The sequence below is a fragment of the Hyposmocoma kahamanoa genome, unplaced genomic scaffold, assembly GCF_003589595.1.
Source record: "Hyposmocoma kahamanoa isolate Upper Pololo Valley unplaced genomic scaffold, ASM358959v1 78, whole genome shotgun sequence".
NCBI classification, from domain to species: domain Eukaryota; kingdom Metazoa; phylum Arthropoda; class Insecta; order Lepidoptera; family Cosmopterigidae; genus Hyposmocoma; species Hyposmocoma kahamanoa.
This window is the reverse complement of record NW_020653945.1, coordinates 1,765,287-1,781,637: the sequence shown is the minus strand read 5'-3', so window position 1 is coordinate 1,781,637 and position 16,351 is coordinate 1,765,287. Positions and strand designations below refer to the sequence as shown.

The window sequence follows — 16,351 nt, the reverse complement described above, 5'->3', positions numbered from 1 at the left end:
AAAAGACGGAGGCTCTCAGTATGGTTTTTTTTGTATGTATGTAACGCGATTTTTTGTGAACCAATTTTGATGATTCTTCTTTGTTGGAAAGAGGGTACCTCAATATTGTTCCCGTTTATATTTGAAGGAAATATTCCAACTCCAAGGGTGGCAAACTAGGGATGAATCCGGTTTCGAGCACTTTCCGGTAATCGATTTCAATAAAACTTTGCAATTATATGTAATTCAACGAACTTCTGAGATCGGTTTTTTTTTATAATAAAGCTATAATTATTGCTCCTAGATTTCAAGTGTAATTTTAAGCAAAATCGTGAATGTTTTTAGATTGAAAGACACAGTTACATTAGCAATAGGCATCTTTCGCCAAATAACTAATTAGTTTTAATCCCTTGGAGGTCACCGAAAATGTCGGCTTTATTCGTCGATAAAGAAATACTCGATAATGATGATTGCGAAATTATGTTATTAATAAACCGTTCTTATATCAGGAGAGTGATTGGGCGTTTCACATTTATTTCAAAAGATTACCAATTCTATTAAAATAAGATAAAAAACATTTATTTCTCCACAAAACAGGAAACACAATACATAAAAAATAATAGAGAATATAATTGAGTGATGTGGACAAAAAGGTTAAAGATTCAGCATTGTTGATTTTCAGTTTTCGCCTGCTGTTCGCTTGCTGCACCAAGCTAATATGCGGAGTGTATACCAAGTATTAACCTAAAGTAATAACTAGTAATAAGTTAAAGTTTAAATGTTGCTCGTGTAAAATTTCAAATTTTGTGCTGCTAGAGTGGTTTTAGTTGGGCTAAAGTTGTTACCTATTCGATTTATGTATACTCTCCGTCTGTGCAATTGGTGCCTGTGCGGGTTCGCTCGCACAGGTCGTGGTGCCCTTTCCGCATAACCAAGAGATTGGTGGTGGTGGAGGGGCACTATAAACAAAACTTATGTAGAAAGATTTGGGACTGTCTGTACATGCTTTTCAGCGTCGGGAAGTGAGCTTGCCTTACAGCTCCGCCATCAATGAGAAGATTTGGTAGTTGTGCAATGTGCTACGGGGAGTGAGCGTGCCTACAGCTCCGGGGAGGCTCACCCTAGGCTCTAGCCTCACGAAAACCGGATGAAGTCACGTGACATAGGTCTGTGACAACCCTGTACACTGGCTGATCTGGGTTACAGGGCACAGGTTATAGTGCCCTTCTAAACTACTTTAAAATGTCAGGAAAGAAATTAGGAAGCTATATCGTGGTGTGAAACTCATAACTTGGCAAAATCATTTAGTGAATAACCATGGAAGTTTTTTAGTACTAAATAGTTTAATTTTTTCATGAAATACCCACATGTCAATATGGTCTAATTAGGTCTATGCTTGAATTAAGTGTGTGAAATAAATATTAAGCGTAAGGATAGAATATGAGCTCACCAGTATTGAGTCAAACCAGCTATGGTTTTTACAATACTGTATGCTTTAGTAATGTCATTGATATGTCGCTTATTTGGTGCTACATTGATGTAATTGTAATTTTGGCAAATTTGGATAAAGGATGTTAATATGTAATTAATTAAGTCTTAATTCAATTATGCCAAAATTGCAATTAAGTCAATGTTGCACTAAATGAGCGATGTGTGTTAAATAAAAAAATAAATCGTATTTGACGACCTCAGTGGATCGGTAGAGGAAGACTGAGGGGGTCCGTGGTTCGATTCCTGGTAGGACTCATTTGGGAAATGGCTTTTTCTAGATTGTGTCTGGTCTGGAATTTCTGGAAAGTGCCCCATATTCACAAACATGTTCTGCAGAGCTGCTGTTGTTATAAATTAGCTGTTTGTGAATGCCATTGCAATTTAGCAACTAAAGTTAGACATAAATCTTCAACGGAATGCACCATATCAATTTTTTAGTTTGAAATACATAATCCTCATTTACATATTATTTATAAATTTGGTAGGTGTACATACTTTACATCATTACAATTCAAATTAATTTATTATCAGATCAATATAATATCAGATCTGTAATATAATATTATGACGTAACTAAATTTTATGCAAAAGTTAACAGACCGAAAATTGGCAGACTAGTTAAAAAAATTAGACCGACGAAATTCGCATCACTCATCTCATTATGATTCAAGTTCCGGTCCATCCTGCACAAAATTATGGTGAACAAGTTTTTGCTAAAACACACTAAGTCCGCCAAATTGTAAAAAGCTATAATTTTAATTCATAACTTTGTATAAATGTGAATTAAGAAAAATATCGGAATCGAGAAGATGGCGCTGTCGGGTACCGTTGATGCTTCTCTCGAGCACCGATAGATGGCGCCACGTACATCAAACAATGCGATGTCATTGTAAACAAAGCATCATTTATCTATTTTCTGTTCTTTAGAACTTCGACCTTATTAGGTACTAAACTTAATTACCAGGAATGACCAAGAGAATAACACAAAATATTTGTTGTAGTAAATATATTCAGAAAATATTAACCGTGATAAATTGACTCGTATCATATCGTCAAGTACAAAAAGTTTTAGTGTCGTTCAGTAAAACTACAGTATTGTCCGTCGAATTCGAATAATTGATCTCTTAAAATTAATAGTTCATTATTGCTTTATACAATACCGTATCGATAACAAAGACGTACACATTAGCTATTCAAACTTAGGATTAAGCCAGCAGTCCACACAATCAATCTCGTACACGATAAACACTTAATTTAGATTAATAATAATTACATATCACAATGAGAACGTCCCCTAACACCCCACTCGCACACGTATAATAATAATACAAATACATAACCAAGGCACGAGATCTCGCTACGACAATTTTATGCAAACACAAAAACGTTCTCTAAATGCTTGCGCGTCAAACATAATATCAGTCGAAATAATTGCGTTTTGGAAGAGTTTTCATCTACTATAAAATGTCATACAGTAGCGTTAAAAGTTTAAAGCGGTTCTGCAATACAATGACTGTGACCCAGCGGAGGTCGTTCCCCGGTAATGGAATGTCGGCGTGCAGCCGCTCCCGGCGCTCTTTGTGTGCGCCCGGTCCGCCCCGCCCGGTCCGCGGCGCGGGCGCAGCGCTCAGCGACAGCAGGTAGACGTACCACGCGTTGCCACACTGCACCGCAGGCCGCTAGACCCGAGACGCGGACCGGACCCCGATCACATAACAGCACCTCACTCTCTCCCAATGAGCACAAAGACGTCAACTACACAGCGTCCTTCCCTTCAAACTTTTCAGCCAATTCACTCATCAGTTCTTTGTAAATTAGTGGGTCGATATTCTTTCCTAACTGATACAACACGAACCAGTCACCGATTTGTAGTTTACGGGCAACAGTTTCAACTTGCTCTTGGGGAGCGAGACGGCTGCGTGCGCGCAACAGATAAAGGCGCACGCGAGGTCCCGCCACCACTGCCATGCGGTACAATAAAGAGATTCCACTTAACACAGAAAGGATAATAAACCAGAACCATAGGAATACGTAGATCTTTTCATTCACAATATTCAACGGCAGCACACAAAGTCCGTCGAATTTCTGAACGGTTCCCGAAGGACCATATTTATGGAAGGTGCACTTGGTTACTTTGGGAAACACACGAGCCATAGGATCTTCACGTTCTTCAGGTTCCATTTCAGTAAACTTGACTACGTCACTGCCGTAAGTTGAGAATTCGCCGTCTAGGAAGAAATCCATAAAGAATATCTGCCCCACGACGTTGATGAAATTTAGCACTTCACAGATGAAAAAACGGAATGCATAAAAGTTTTGTGTGTGTAAATTTGTATGAAAATAATCAACAAGCAACTTCTTTCGGTCCTTTTTACAGGATTCCCCCACAATAGGACAATTGAGATCCAGCACGAGCATTTTTATTCTGCCACCCTCCCATGATTTCCACAAGTAACGCGGCACATAAAACAGGATCGCTTGGAAGAACAACACGAAACACACCCACTGGTAGTATTTGTGATATTTTACTTCGTCTTTGCCGTCGACGTGTGAAGCTACTCCAGGTTGCACCACGTCATGTCCTATGCGGCCAATCAGCCGGTTAGGAATTGTGAATGTTGAGTAGATCCAGCAATATGTGTCCATCACGGCGAGCGGTATTTCATCGACGATGCAGTCAATGGGGTCGCCGATGTATTGCCTCGAGGTAACGAGCAAGGAGAACGCAATCAAGATAATCACGGTGGCTTTGTAGTGGAGTCTGAACACATTGTTGTCGATACACACTGAGTCGAGCTTCAGAAGCCCCTTAACGGAGCCGAAAACGTCAAACATGGCGGTTGCACTAGCCGCAGCGCGCGGCGCGTCGGTCGGAGTCGGTTAAAAACACGGGCGTGCGCTTCGCCCTCGCGTTAAATGCAGAATGCTGGCGGGCTAACTGCGAGGGGGACATAGGCCTGCTCGCGGGGACCGAGGTGCGGGGCAAAGCCCCCGTCACACCTCGCGCAGTCGCAAACTCGACTTCTCTCTTTACGGAGCAACGACATACAGCACTGACCCTATTTATTCGGCGGCGGCATCTGGTAGCAACGGATATGAAGCCAGCGGCTATGCATCAAGAGTCTCAATTTGAGCATTGGAATTACTTACGGCGCGTTACGAGCGGCGTGTGCTCCAATTAAACAGTTGTCTGTTGATTGCATCATTTAGTAGACGTTTATGAAACACGCAATATTTCCATTGTGAGGGAAATGAAATTTTAAGTTACTTTTGGTCGCTTATCTTAGGTTTTCAAGGAAACAATCTTGTGTACATCCAATACAGAATGGGTACATCTTAAATAAAATTTTGTTATGGGAATTTAAGTAATGTATTGTGTCAGAAATAAAACATTATCACCATTAAAAGTAAACACGCTCACGAGGTCTCCAGTTCAACATAAATATTTTGGTACATGCGGTTTCGGAAGATAATTATGTAGGTGCAAATTGTTTTTATTAAGCAACGGTAACGGTATATTTATTACAGGTGGGTGTAATACTGAAAATTATAAATATTTCTCATAATAAGTTATCTCAAACAATTTTTAGCCAAAAGTAACATTATGTTCAGCTTCCCATTCGACTATGTGATATACGAGCTCGGTACAACTTTCTTTTTTGGTCATTTTCTGTTATTTTTGTAAACAATAAACAACCATATTTATTTTTTGGTCATTTTGCGTTATTTTTGTAAACAGCCATATTTATATACCAATATTTTAAATATTTCAGTGGCCGAACGGTTACCGTGCTGGACTGCCACTCAGAGTTCCTGGGTTCGTTTCCAAGGCCCGGAGAAATATTTGTATGGCCTGTAATTATTTCTCTCATGACTTTGGGTGTAATTTGTGGTTGTCCATGTGTGTGTGTTCATAGCACCCGCGATACAGGGTTTCCTTAATGCAGGGCTATGAGTGTGTGCGTTATTATTATTAATATTATGCTTCCTGGACTTGTTAAAAAAAAGAAACAAAACGCAAAATTCGAAAAAAAAACACGGAAACAGAATTTTGTGAAAAAAAGAAATAAAAGGAAACAAAAACAGAACACGCTCAAAAATTAAGTTGACGTAGTGTTAATTGACATTTGTTATATAGATTTGGTTGTACGAAAATTTTTTTCTTATAAACTGTGTGCCAAAAATGCTATATGTGCACGTTTATGCTTAATGCAGGTACCGCGAGACTGGCAAAAATAACGTTGTTAATATTACTTTCTTTCTTTAAAGTACTCAATCACTCTGTTGGATCCCATGTTTCTAACCAAGCAAAGACGACTCGATACCTTTTTTTTTCGTAGACAACTTCAAAAAGAAAAAAAAGACCGTCAAAGCCTGGCTTTTAGAATAGAACTTATGATGATACAAAAGCCTTGTTAGAAGTTATCTCGTAACTAAATTATACTGACTTGATTGAACTTATTGTTTTGTTGTCAAATAAATATACCTAATCTGTTATTAAGCACTTTATGTACAAACGAGATGTCTAAAATGCAGGTACTTATTTATTTAGTTTAAACATCGCAACTACATTATTAGAGCTCTTTGTATAGCTTAATAATGATTGTATAATATTTAAGGTTTTATATTCTAATGCTTTTTAAATATTATCATAGGTTTAAAATGGTATTATTGTACTTTGTTTTACTTTGGATGTTTTGGCAAATAAAGATGATTATTATAATTTTGGCTATGTATTTTATATTGTTGTCTGGACCACAGCCTAATTTTTTTTTATAAAGTATCACCACCACCACTTGATGGGAGTTGGTCATCATCGCTGAAGGCGTTTGCAACAACAGAGTCTACTTGCTTTTGAAAGAACTTCACGTCAAGTGCAAATTTTTTAGAATCCTATTATAATTAAAGCTATCAGAACAAAAGTGGTGTAACCCACATTTTTTTTGTACAATATTGCCTACTTTAAATGATGCAATAAAACAGAATTATTATATATTTGGATGCTATTTTCATTTATAAAAAATAATCAATAATTACACATGATATGTTAATCGTATATCGTTCATAATCAATTTATTTGTGAAAAACCAGGTTGTGTAGAAGTTGACATGTACAAAATAAGTGTAATTTCACTGAGTCTGGCCAAACATTTTGACATACAAATATATTGAAGGTATAGTATACAATAACTCACATGCACTTCAACAGACTAAACCAGGTGTAACATGTTTCTTTTTCAATTATATTACATTAGCATGCACACGTGGATTGAATAAATCAGTCAATAATTTAAACGCGGTGATGGTTGTGTGGTTCAAGGTCGATGATTACAATAATATAAAATGCATTTGGCTAATTTTAAAACCCTAATTAACACTTTCGAACTCGGCCATTCACGATTGATTGGTTTATAAGAATAATTTTCCATACGAAGACAGAAGAGTTCTTCTACCTATCTGTAGGGCTAGCACGATGAGACGCGACTTGCGCGAGAGATTTCTATGCGTGAATAGCATTATGTCGCGATTTATGTCGCTCTCGCGCTAGTCGCGCCCTATCGTGCTAGCCCTACTGAACGGGTCCTTGAATTTAAAATTAGTGCATCGATTAGTCGCCTGGTGTACACCAACATATCAATAGGGTTAGCACGACAGGGCGCGACTTGAGCGGGAGCGATATAACGCGCGAGATACCGCTATTCTCGCATAGAGATCTAGCGCTTATGTTGCTCTCGCGCAAGACGCGTTCCATTGTACTAACCCTACAGTTCGGACGGTTTCTCGTTGACTCACCTTTTTTTAAACACCTAAACGTAATAATACATTAAAGGTTTGATTCAATTAAATCAAAAATATCATGCTAATAACTATCAAGCTTGCAAAAAAATATTGACGATTTTTGGCACGTAAATTATTAAACTAAGATATATAAGTTTGTTACGCGGGTCCGGTAGTGAGGGCAGATATGTAGACGATTCCGCACTTCGGGTGTCGAAAACTCCTAGTCGTGATGCTGAGGGGTGCTCATCTTCAAAATCGGAAAACAAGTCTGTAGATGACGTGTCTCTAAATATTTAATAATTAATTAATTTATATTAACTCTTTCCCTAAAGTAAATTCGGTAGGAACACACGCTCAATATTTGGAGAACTATTTTACACCAGACAACACTTTGTGACTTAGAAAAAGTAGTATTAGAATACATTACATTTTAAGACTAATTGTCGATTTGGCACTTTGATATGCTTTTGAATGGGTAACACCACGATTCCGCTGATAATGTTAATTACAGATAATGGTAGGTATAAATAAAAATAAATGCCGAGAGATAAGATTTCCACAAACATTTGTACGCATTTAAACAATTTATATCAATATCATAAACTTATTAGAGGCATAGTAACAAAACATAACAATTCGATATAATAGAGTAGAACAATGGTTGCAACATCTTATTGTATAGTCAATATGAAGCAACAGTGAGTAGATAATATACACGATAATGTTCCAAAATAATTATGTTATTACCTAATTAACTTTTAACGACATACATAGGAAGGATTCCAATACTTTTGACAGGCCAACAAATAAACAAAGAAAAATTGCGTCATTTTTAACCGATTTAAAAAATGGAAGAGGTTCTTAACAGATTTAAAAAAAAGGAGAACGGTCTCACTTTGACTGCAGTTTTTCTTTTTGTATGTATGTTACGCGATGACTTGTGAACCGATTTTGAAGATTTTTTTGTTGGAAAGAGGGTACCTCAGTATAGTTCCCATTCGAATTTGAAGGTAATATTCCACCTCTAAGGGTGGCACACTAGGGGATTAATCCGGTTTCGCTCACTTTCCGGTGACCGATTTCAATAAAACAGACAAATAAATGTGATTCCAGGAACTTTTGAGGCCTTTTTTTTAATAAAAAAAGTTACAATTACTATACATATACATATTATGTACAGACGTATACAAATAAATAACATTTTTCAAATATAACATCAATTGACGGGACGAACAAAGATCTAAGGAACACTACCACTGAGCCTGTCACCCTGAGACATTAGTTGATAGAGTAGTATTGTAATCAGAGATGAGCAGTGTGTTAAAACCCAATCAAACCGCTCGGGTGTTAACCGGGTTTACGCCCAAAATCGTAAAATTATTACCGAATTATTCCATACTCATTACAAATTTCACGATATCCGCACACGTACAATACGATTCGAGAAGGCGACCAATCTCGACGCTATCCGTCCCGGTATAAAAATAATTTAATCGGACAGCCATCCAAATTAAAATTAGTGTCTTCTAGTTCACATGAAATAGCCATTAAAATGTATAATAAATTACCTAATGAAATAAAAAACGAAAAATCAAAATTGTTAAACTACTTAGAAATAAAAAATTGACAAATGCTATTGCTCTATTCGAGAATATTTTGAAGATAAATTATTTTAGAATAAAATTGACATCAACTATTATACAAATACACTATTTAATCTTACTGCGACAATTTGCAATAATCTTTATATTTTTAATTTAGCTAATTTAAAATAATATAATTTAATAAAATAATTTTACTTAGTTGTACTTTTGACTATTTGTAATAATTTCTATATTCTTCTTCCACATTTTGAATGTACTTAAAAATTTACATTACTGTGCCCTTATAGGGTTCATGTTGGTACTGTGTGTACTAATTTAAGACCTTTATTTAACAACATGTATGCAATAGAACATTTGAATTAGATTTTTATGAAGATCTATTCAAGTCTTTTATGATATCAAGTGACGGGGCGGACAAGTCGTGTGTCTGATGCTAATCTACACGCCTGTCCATAACAGTTGCAGTGCTACTCAGAGCTTAAAATCGCAAAGATCTTAGGGGCACTCGTCACCATGAGACGTAAGTTGACAAGTTCCATGTGCCTGTAATTTCACCAGCACCCATGACTCTTCAAACCGGAACGCAGTAATGCTTCCATTACTGCTTGGTGGCAGAAATAGGTAAGTTGGCAGTACTTCCCTGGACTAGCTCTTTCACAAGTGCATACGTGTTGACGATATTTTTTATTGATTTATTTCAATGAGATTTTCAATTTAATCGATTCAATAGAAAGGCAAATAGAATCATTTAGATCAGAAAGCAATAAATATTTTGTAATAATATCATTAAATATGAACAAAACTCGATTCAAACAATCATTTACTTATAAAAAGTTTTTACCCTCGATTTTGGGGGCGTGAATAGTTTAACCCTCATTAAAATCTGGCATAAAAGTTTTATTAACGATTCGGCCCTAATGTAAATGAGTGACTTAATAAGTCTCTTAAAAGGTAGCGACTAAGTTAATTTCCTTTAATATCTGCAATCTCTATCTCTAAACGTAGGTAAGTATCAAATTTCACTTCATTAGCTTTATTGAAAGCGAACCAAAGGTGTGAGTATGTATAAGTGAGTGAGTGAATGAGAACGTAAGTGAGTGAGTACAAAGGACAGCCATATTGTGAAGTCCTTATCTTAATAAGGATGATTACATAATGTTTGGAATTTTTAAAATAAATAACTCTTGAACCTACTAGAGCGTCTCTTGACACCGACACTTTAGAGCTTTTACACACGGTTACTTTTAGCAGAGATGCAAACGCGATGCAGTCGCTAATCGTCTACCTTTAAACACGCGCGTGATTTTAAGCTGCGATGCAAGCGCGCGACTGCATCGATACAAAGGTTCAACTCACACTGGTGCAGAGTCGAAACGTCACGTCACGTCCTGTTTTTCAACTACAACGCATGGCGGATCAATGTGGTCGGCGTCTGCGCGGCGTGACGCGCGAAACCTCGACTTAACGTAGCGTCGACTCGCGAAGCCATATTTGCTAATACAAATTTGCCAAACGCGCGACTGCATCGATACAAATGCGCGATTGCATCCCGAGTGTAGCGATGTCGATGTAGTCGCGCGATTGCATCGATGCAATCGCTTATAAATCGCAAGTGTAGCGATGTAATCGCGCGTTTTACGAAAGTCGCCGTGTGTAACCACTCTTAATGATAAGTCTTTGAATTGCTGAGCATTGAGGAAGGGCTATATACACTTAGTGAATTTAAGAATAACTGTATCTACAAAATATATATATTATATAAGCTGAAGATCACAAATAAATATTGAAGATCAAGTGCGGATAGTTAGAAAAACTCGCACGGCTAGAAGATGCTGTCACCCGCCTCTTCAGTCCCTACGAGACCATGGACGTTGCAATATGTTCGAAACGTCGAGGTAAATAAAATATGTTTTATACGCATTGACTTACAAATAAATGGGCGACGGGTCTAATACAAAAACCACGAAAAAAATGTCCCAAGTCAACCTATTCGAAATTTAAATTGTAATGTCATCGCAGTATCGCGCTGTCAGTAGAACAAATGAAGACTGTCGCGCTCTGTATACGATTGTAGCGCCTTACAAGTGCGGACACTTTTTAGCGCGGACCCGACGTCCATATAATTGTAAGTCAATGTTTATACGTGATTAAGTCCCGAATTAAAAATAAAATAATTTGTGAAAATCGTGAAAGTTTAAATCAAAGTAGATGGGATCAAAGTTCATAAATAATGATGATACATAATTTAATATGGTGATAACTTACATAAAATTGCTATTTACTAAAATAAGGAATCGGAGAAGTTTTCAGAGGTATTTAAAATTAACCAAAACGGATATATGCAGCCAAGAAAAACGTTATTTTTTAAATAATGCTTTTGGAGTCTTTAAATAATGTTGTATGCTTAGAATAATAACTACTAAGTGAGGCAAATTGAAGCGCTCCCAATGGGCCTTCACGAGCGGGCGGGCCGTCAGTGCTCAAGGTCAACTTGCACCGCGAACAGCTCAAGAATTTTAGCTAAAAATTACGAAATGTGCGGTAAATGAGTGTAAATATACGTCAGACAAACAAAATAGATACTAACATCACATTCCACAAGGAAGTAACGCGTTTCAACTTGTATTTTTATATGAATTTTCACTAAAACCGAAAATTAACCTACTACTAAAACTAACCTACATGAATTTGATTTTTGCCTCACTTGTGACAATTCGTTTGATATGAAACTATCATTCTATGCGTTATTATTCTAAGGTTGTGTGTATAAAAAAATGCTGTGCAAATCGCACTGTTTGTCAACGAAAAACGCGTCAATGTGCACTTGTCACTTTTGACTATTTTACGTGTTGATTGACTACTATAACCAATATAGAATATTTAGACTTTTTAGTTAAAAAGGACTTAAACGGAGAAAAATTACAAGATAATACGCTAACGGTGACGTTTCTTTACTTACTTACGCAATATATTTACTATTTTTAATTTTATTTGTTGATTTATTATTATTATTTCATAAAAATATTGATTGATGATCGGTCATCATTCTTATTATACAACGTTCTTTCCAATTAATTTTTAGACGTTTTTCAGTTTATTACGATTAACTAGTATGACTTTTTAAGAAAACTGTATAAATTTTATATTATATTATAGTATTTTTTTAGCACCATTGTCAGGTACGGACTGAATAACGTAAATGAGAAACTTATTAACAAATTAATAGTAAAAAATCCTTAACGTTTCTTTTTGACTGATTCTGTTTCTTTGAGTTAATCGAGAACTGAATCAAACCAATCCCTATACTTTACACAACGTTATTTTTCAGTGGCACTAGTAGCCGTCAGTTCGTTATCTTTTTTTTTGTTTCTGGCACAAGTTTGTTATCTCTTAATAAAAATCCGATTAAAGCGCATTGTTTTTGTACAGTTTTAACTGCTTTGGCATAAAGCCATGCAGCCTATTCTTCATTGAAAAATTTGAAAATGGCGGATTTTTGTACAGTCTTTACACAAATTACGTTTTAGTTTAAGTTTTGTTATGTTTTGAGTTTCTTAATTACGTCTCCTGTTTAATAATGCTAATGGCTCTACAGCCAATGCTCAATAAATAAATAATAATAACTATTCTTAATTTCTTCTTTTAGTTTTGGTTCCACTTCTTGAACAATGAAATAATATGACGACATGTCCACCAAATAGTTGAAATAGATACGCTATTTGCCTTTAAATATGCACAGTTAACAACTAATCTGATTACACTTGGAAGTACAAGATAAAGGGAAAAAACTATTGCGGTAAAATCTTATCATTTTCGGTATTTATGATTATTCCCATGGCTAAATTGATATGAACTTAAATTATATTTTGGAGATTTATTCTTCGTAATTATTTGTTTCGCTGAGCGAAGGTCAGTCATTATTTTATTATGTTTTTATTTTTATATTTATATTTTTATATTCATTATTATATTTTATTAGCAGTAGATCTTCTTGTGCGAGAATTCGTCCAACTACTGGACCTTACCGATTTCTACCGCCAAGCAGTGATGTAAGCATTACAACGTTACGGTTTTGAAGGCACATGGGACTTCTGTGTCAGGCGGGCAGTGTCCGTCAGATCTTTGTGATTTAGAGCTCTAAGTGGTATTGCAACTGTTATGGACTTGCATGTCGCTTACTACCGCGCAGGCGCAGGACTTGTTTACCCCATCACTAGGCATCATGAAAAAATACAGTTGTTACGAAAGAAATGGCGGGAATTTGAAGTAAAAGGACATTAAAAAAATTTTAATTAAGATTATGACAACATTATGGAAAAGTTTCTGGAAGAAGGATCAAGATATAAAATGCAAATGGTATGGAAGCATATAAAAATAAATACCTAATAAGCCGTGTTCAAAATTCAACGTCTTTCAATAGCAAGTGAACTAAGTGATATATGTGAAAGTGAAAACATGAATAATGACGGCTTAAAAGACTATTTAAAAAACCCAAAGTTCTTTTTGCAGTTCTACAAGTACTTAAAAATACAATAGAAAATAAATGATAAGGATCCCGAAAACTGAGTTAATGAAGACCTAGCTTAAAGGACTTGTAACCAAACCAAAAATCATTTTAAATAAAAAGTTGTTATTATTTATTTTTAAATATGTTAAGGGCACAAGCTCAAGATCAATGGTTTCAATATCTGTGGCGTCTTGTATCTACCTATAACTTTAGTTTCTAAGTCACGTATATATCCGAATGTTTACAATGCAATGTTTGCAAAGCAATACCTCTCGCTAACCAGTGTAGGAAATCATCGCGACGAAACCTGGATGTAGAAGAAGGCTCACAAGAAATGGAAGTCAACATCAGTCTATCGCCCAGTCCACAGCTTGTCGCATCATCTGCAGCCAGCAGCCTCGCAGATGAAAGAAAGAAAGAAAATTGGTCACTCCATCTGGCCAGAGTAGGACGCTGATAGCGATGCACGGTTCTGAATGATTTCAATATTCATCTCGTTAGTAATTACTAATCCATGAATGACAAATTATGAAAGTACTAATTTTCATATTCGAATATGACCTGTGGTAAATACCGTAAATGTGACAGGGACAGGGATATTCTGATAAGGACCTGATCTGGTGGAGTTTCGACATGATATCATTCGACTCGTGCATCTGACCGAATGTGGATTCGAATGATAGTATTAGTAACATTCAAAGTCGCGCATTGCTAGGCGCCGTATCGTGGCCTCCACTCAAGAACTCCTTTCCCCCATCGGTTATCGTTTCTTCAACAGACATGAATAGAATAGAATAGAATAGAATCGTTTATTTCATGTTATCAATGTCACAATATTACAATTGGAAATACAATGTCAAGGGATAACTATGATCGTCAGTAACAAAATAATAATAATAATAATAATAATGAATATAAAATAAAGTAGTATAACTACTGCTTGTCGAATAAAATAAAATTAAAATTGTTTCAAAAGAAACTCATCGACACTGTACAATTCAATATCCAATAAAAGGATTTTTAGTCTGGTACAAAACGTTTCATCGTTTCTAACACTTTTCAGGTCTGTGGGTAGATGTTCGTAGAATCGGGGATTTCTAGTTGCAAGTTCATGGTTCATGGAAAGCGTGTAAAGTTTCCAACTTCGACTAAGACCTAAATCCTCTGATCCTTATGCCTAACAGTGGGATGTACAATATTAATTCCGCAATCGTAATGTATTTACGTATACAAATATTAAATTAAGGTAACAAAAATAAGGAAAAGTAATGTGGAACTATAGAATGAGTCAAAAGCGCGTACTTGGATTAGTAATTTGGGGAAGTGTTTAATAGAATTTCAGTTTGCGTATTGCATTAGGGTACGTGATACAAGACATGCATTTTACATTTCTATAAAAACATGTGCAAATACACACACTCATTTGTTTTTGTTCAATTATTTTCATTACTTGAAATGAGTAACAGTTTGACGTGGGAAGTTGAGGTTATTCCAGGAGTAGACAATTTTTTGTCCGTAGGGAAAGGCTAAGATGTCTAACTGGGCATACTGCGAAGTGTTAGATTGCAGTTTTCTGTTTTTAATTTTCTGACATTTTTTCGCGATAAATCGTTATATATACGGCGGCCATTTTGAAAATTCTGACGTTATTGAATACGGAATCCGGAGTCCATCTTGCAACATTAGGGCTCGTGCAGCGTGCCGGCGATATTTCGCGACTGAGGTTGCAGCGACTTCTAATGACGAAATACAGTGCAGCGTGCGGGCGACTAGCGACGAAACACTACCGGCAACCGACCGATACCTTATTGAATTTCCGAAGAATTATCATACCTACAGACAAAACGGATATAGTATGAAGTAGTCCTAACGGTTTCTGTGACTCTCTGAACATATTGAACATTTTTCGGAGTTTTTGCGAAACTTGGCAATGTGGCCAAATGGCAGAACATCGCTTTTTCGCTTTTTTGGTTTTCGGTATATTTGCTTCTATTTTATAAAAACAATGTTTTTAAAATCGCGCCTTTCTCTTTCGAGTTTCCCGTCTTTCTTTTTCTTAGCGATTGTAATGGAGAATGTGCTAGGCAGCAGTCTACAATAAGGTGAAAGTGTTATGTATCTTTTCAAAAAGCCCTCTTATGACTCTACGCCCTTCAACCTTTTTAAGAACATTCTCAATTTGTTCTATAAATGTCCTTTGTGAGTCGTCTTCCAATATTGCCTCTCAAATTGGCTCTACACGTCACACTATATTAATAACTACTTACTACAACAGACAGTTTATGTTGTCATTGCCCTTGAAATTATTAGAAATATGTTTCTTATTCCAGTTGCTAATCAGAGCGTACTGTCAACTCGTAGGTACTTTGATAGTTCGGCAATGAAAAATTAAAATAAAAAAACAATACAAAATAGATTTTTTGTAAATAAAACTCTGTAGGTGAGAGGTAAAGAACCTTAAGTGAGAAATTGTAATTTACAGTGAACCTTAAGAGACAAATTTTACTACGTAGAGTTTTAAAGAGAAGGAGGCTCTTAATTAGGCATTTAAAATCAATCTTAATGTTAAATAAAAAACAAACGACAATGTGACTTAGCATCGTTTATCATTGCGTGATTTTTAGCATTCTATAGCAACGTTTGTAAATTCTAAAATATGGATTTAAAGTCTTTTGACTCTCGTCTACAGAACTCAATTACATATTAAAGTGGTTACACGCAGTAGCGATGCAATCGCTTATAAATCACAAGTGTAGCGATCTAATCACGCGTTTGTATCGATGCAATCACGCGTTTGTATCGATGCAGTCGCGCGTTTGCATCACTGCTTAACGTCGTCGTGTGTAACCACTATTAGTTTCATTTGTTTTATAAATAATAAGTATCTATGCAAAACAGGTGATTTGTTTTCCAGAGCGCGTATTCAAGTACACGTTCAATGAACCACCAAAGACTTTTACGCCTCTTTTCGAAGCTGTTGAACATCATGT

General features: G+C 36.1%; 1 protein-coding gene across 1 annotated transcript; it reads right to left on the bottom strand.

Annotated features, from left to right (window-relative positions):
• Nucleotides 1-2,488: 2,488 nt before the first annotated feature.
• LOC113232852 (innexin inx2) lies at nt 2,489-4,406 on the bottom strand. The gene is made up of 2 exons (XM_026467708.1): nt 3,181-4,406; nt 2,489-3,078 (listed from the first exon to the last, which is right to left on the bottom strand). Exon 1 carries the CDS (start codon nt 4,303-4,305, stop codon nt 3,226-3,228), a length of 1,080 nt encoding a protein of 359 aa, XP_026323493.1. The 5' UTR covers nt 4,306-4,406; the 3' UTR covers nt 2,489-3,078; nt 3,181-3,225.
• Nucleotides 4,407-16,351: the final 11,945 nt, after the last annotated feature.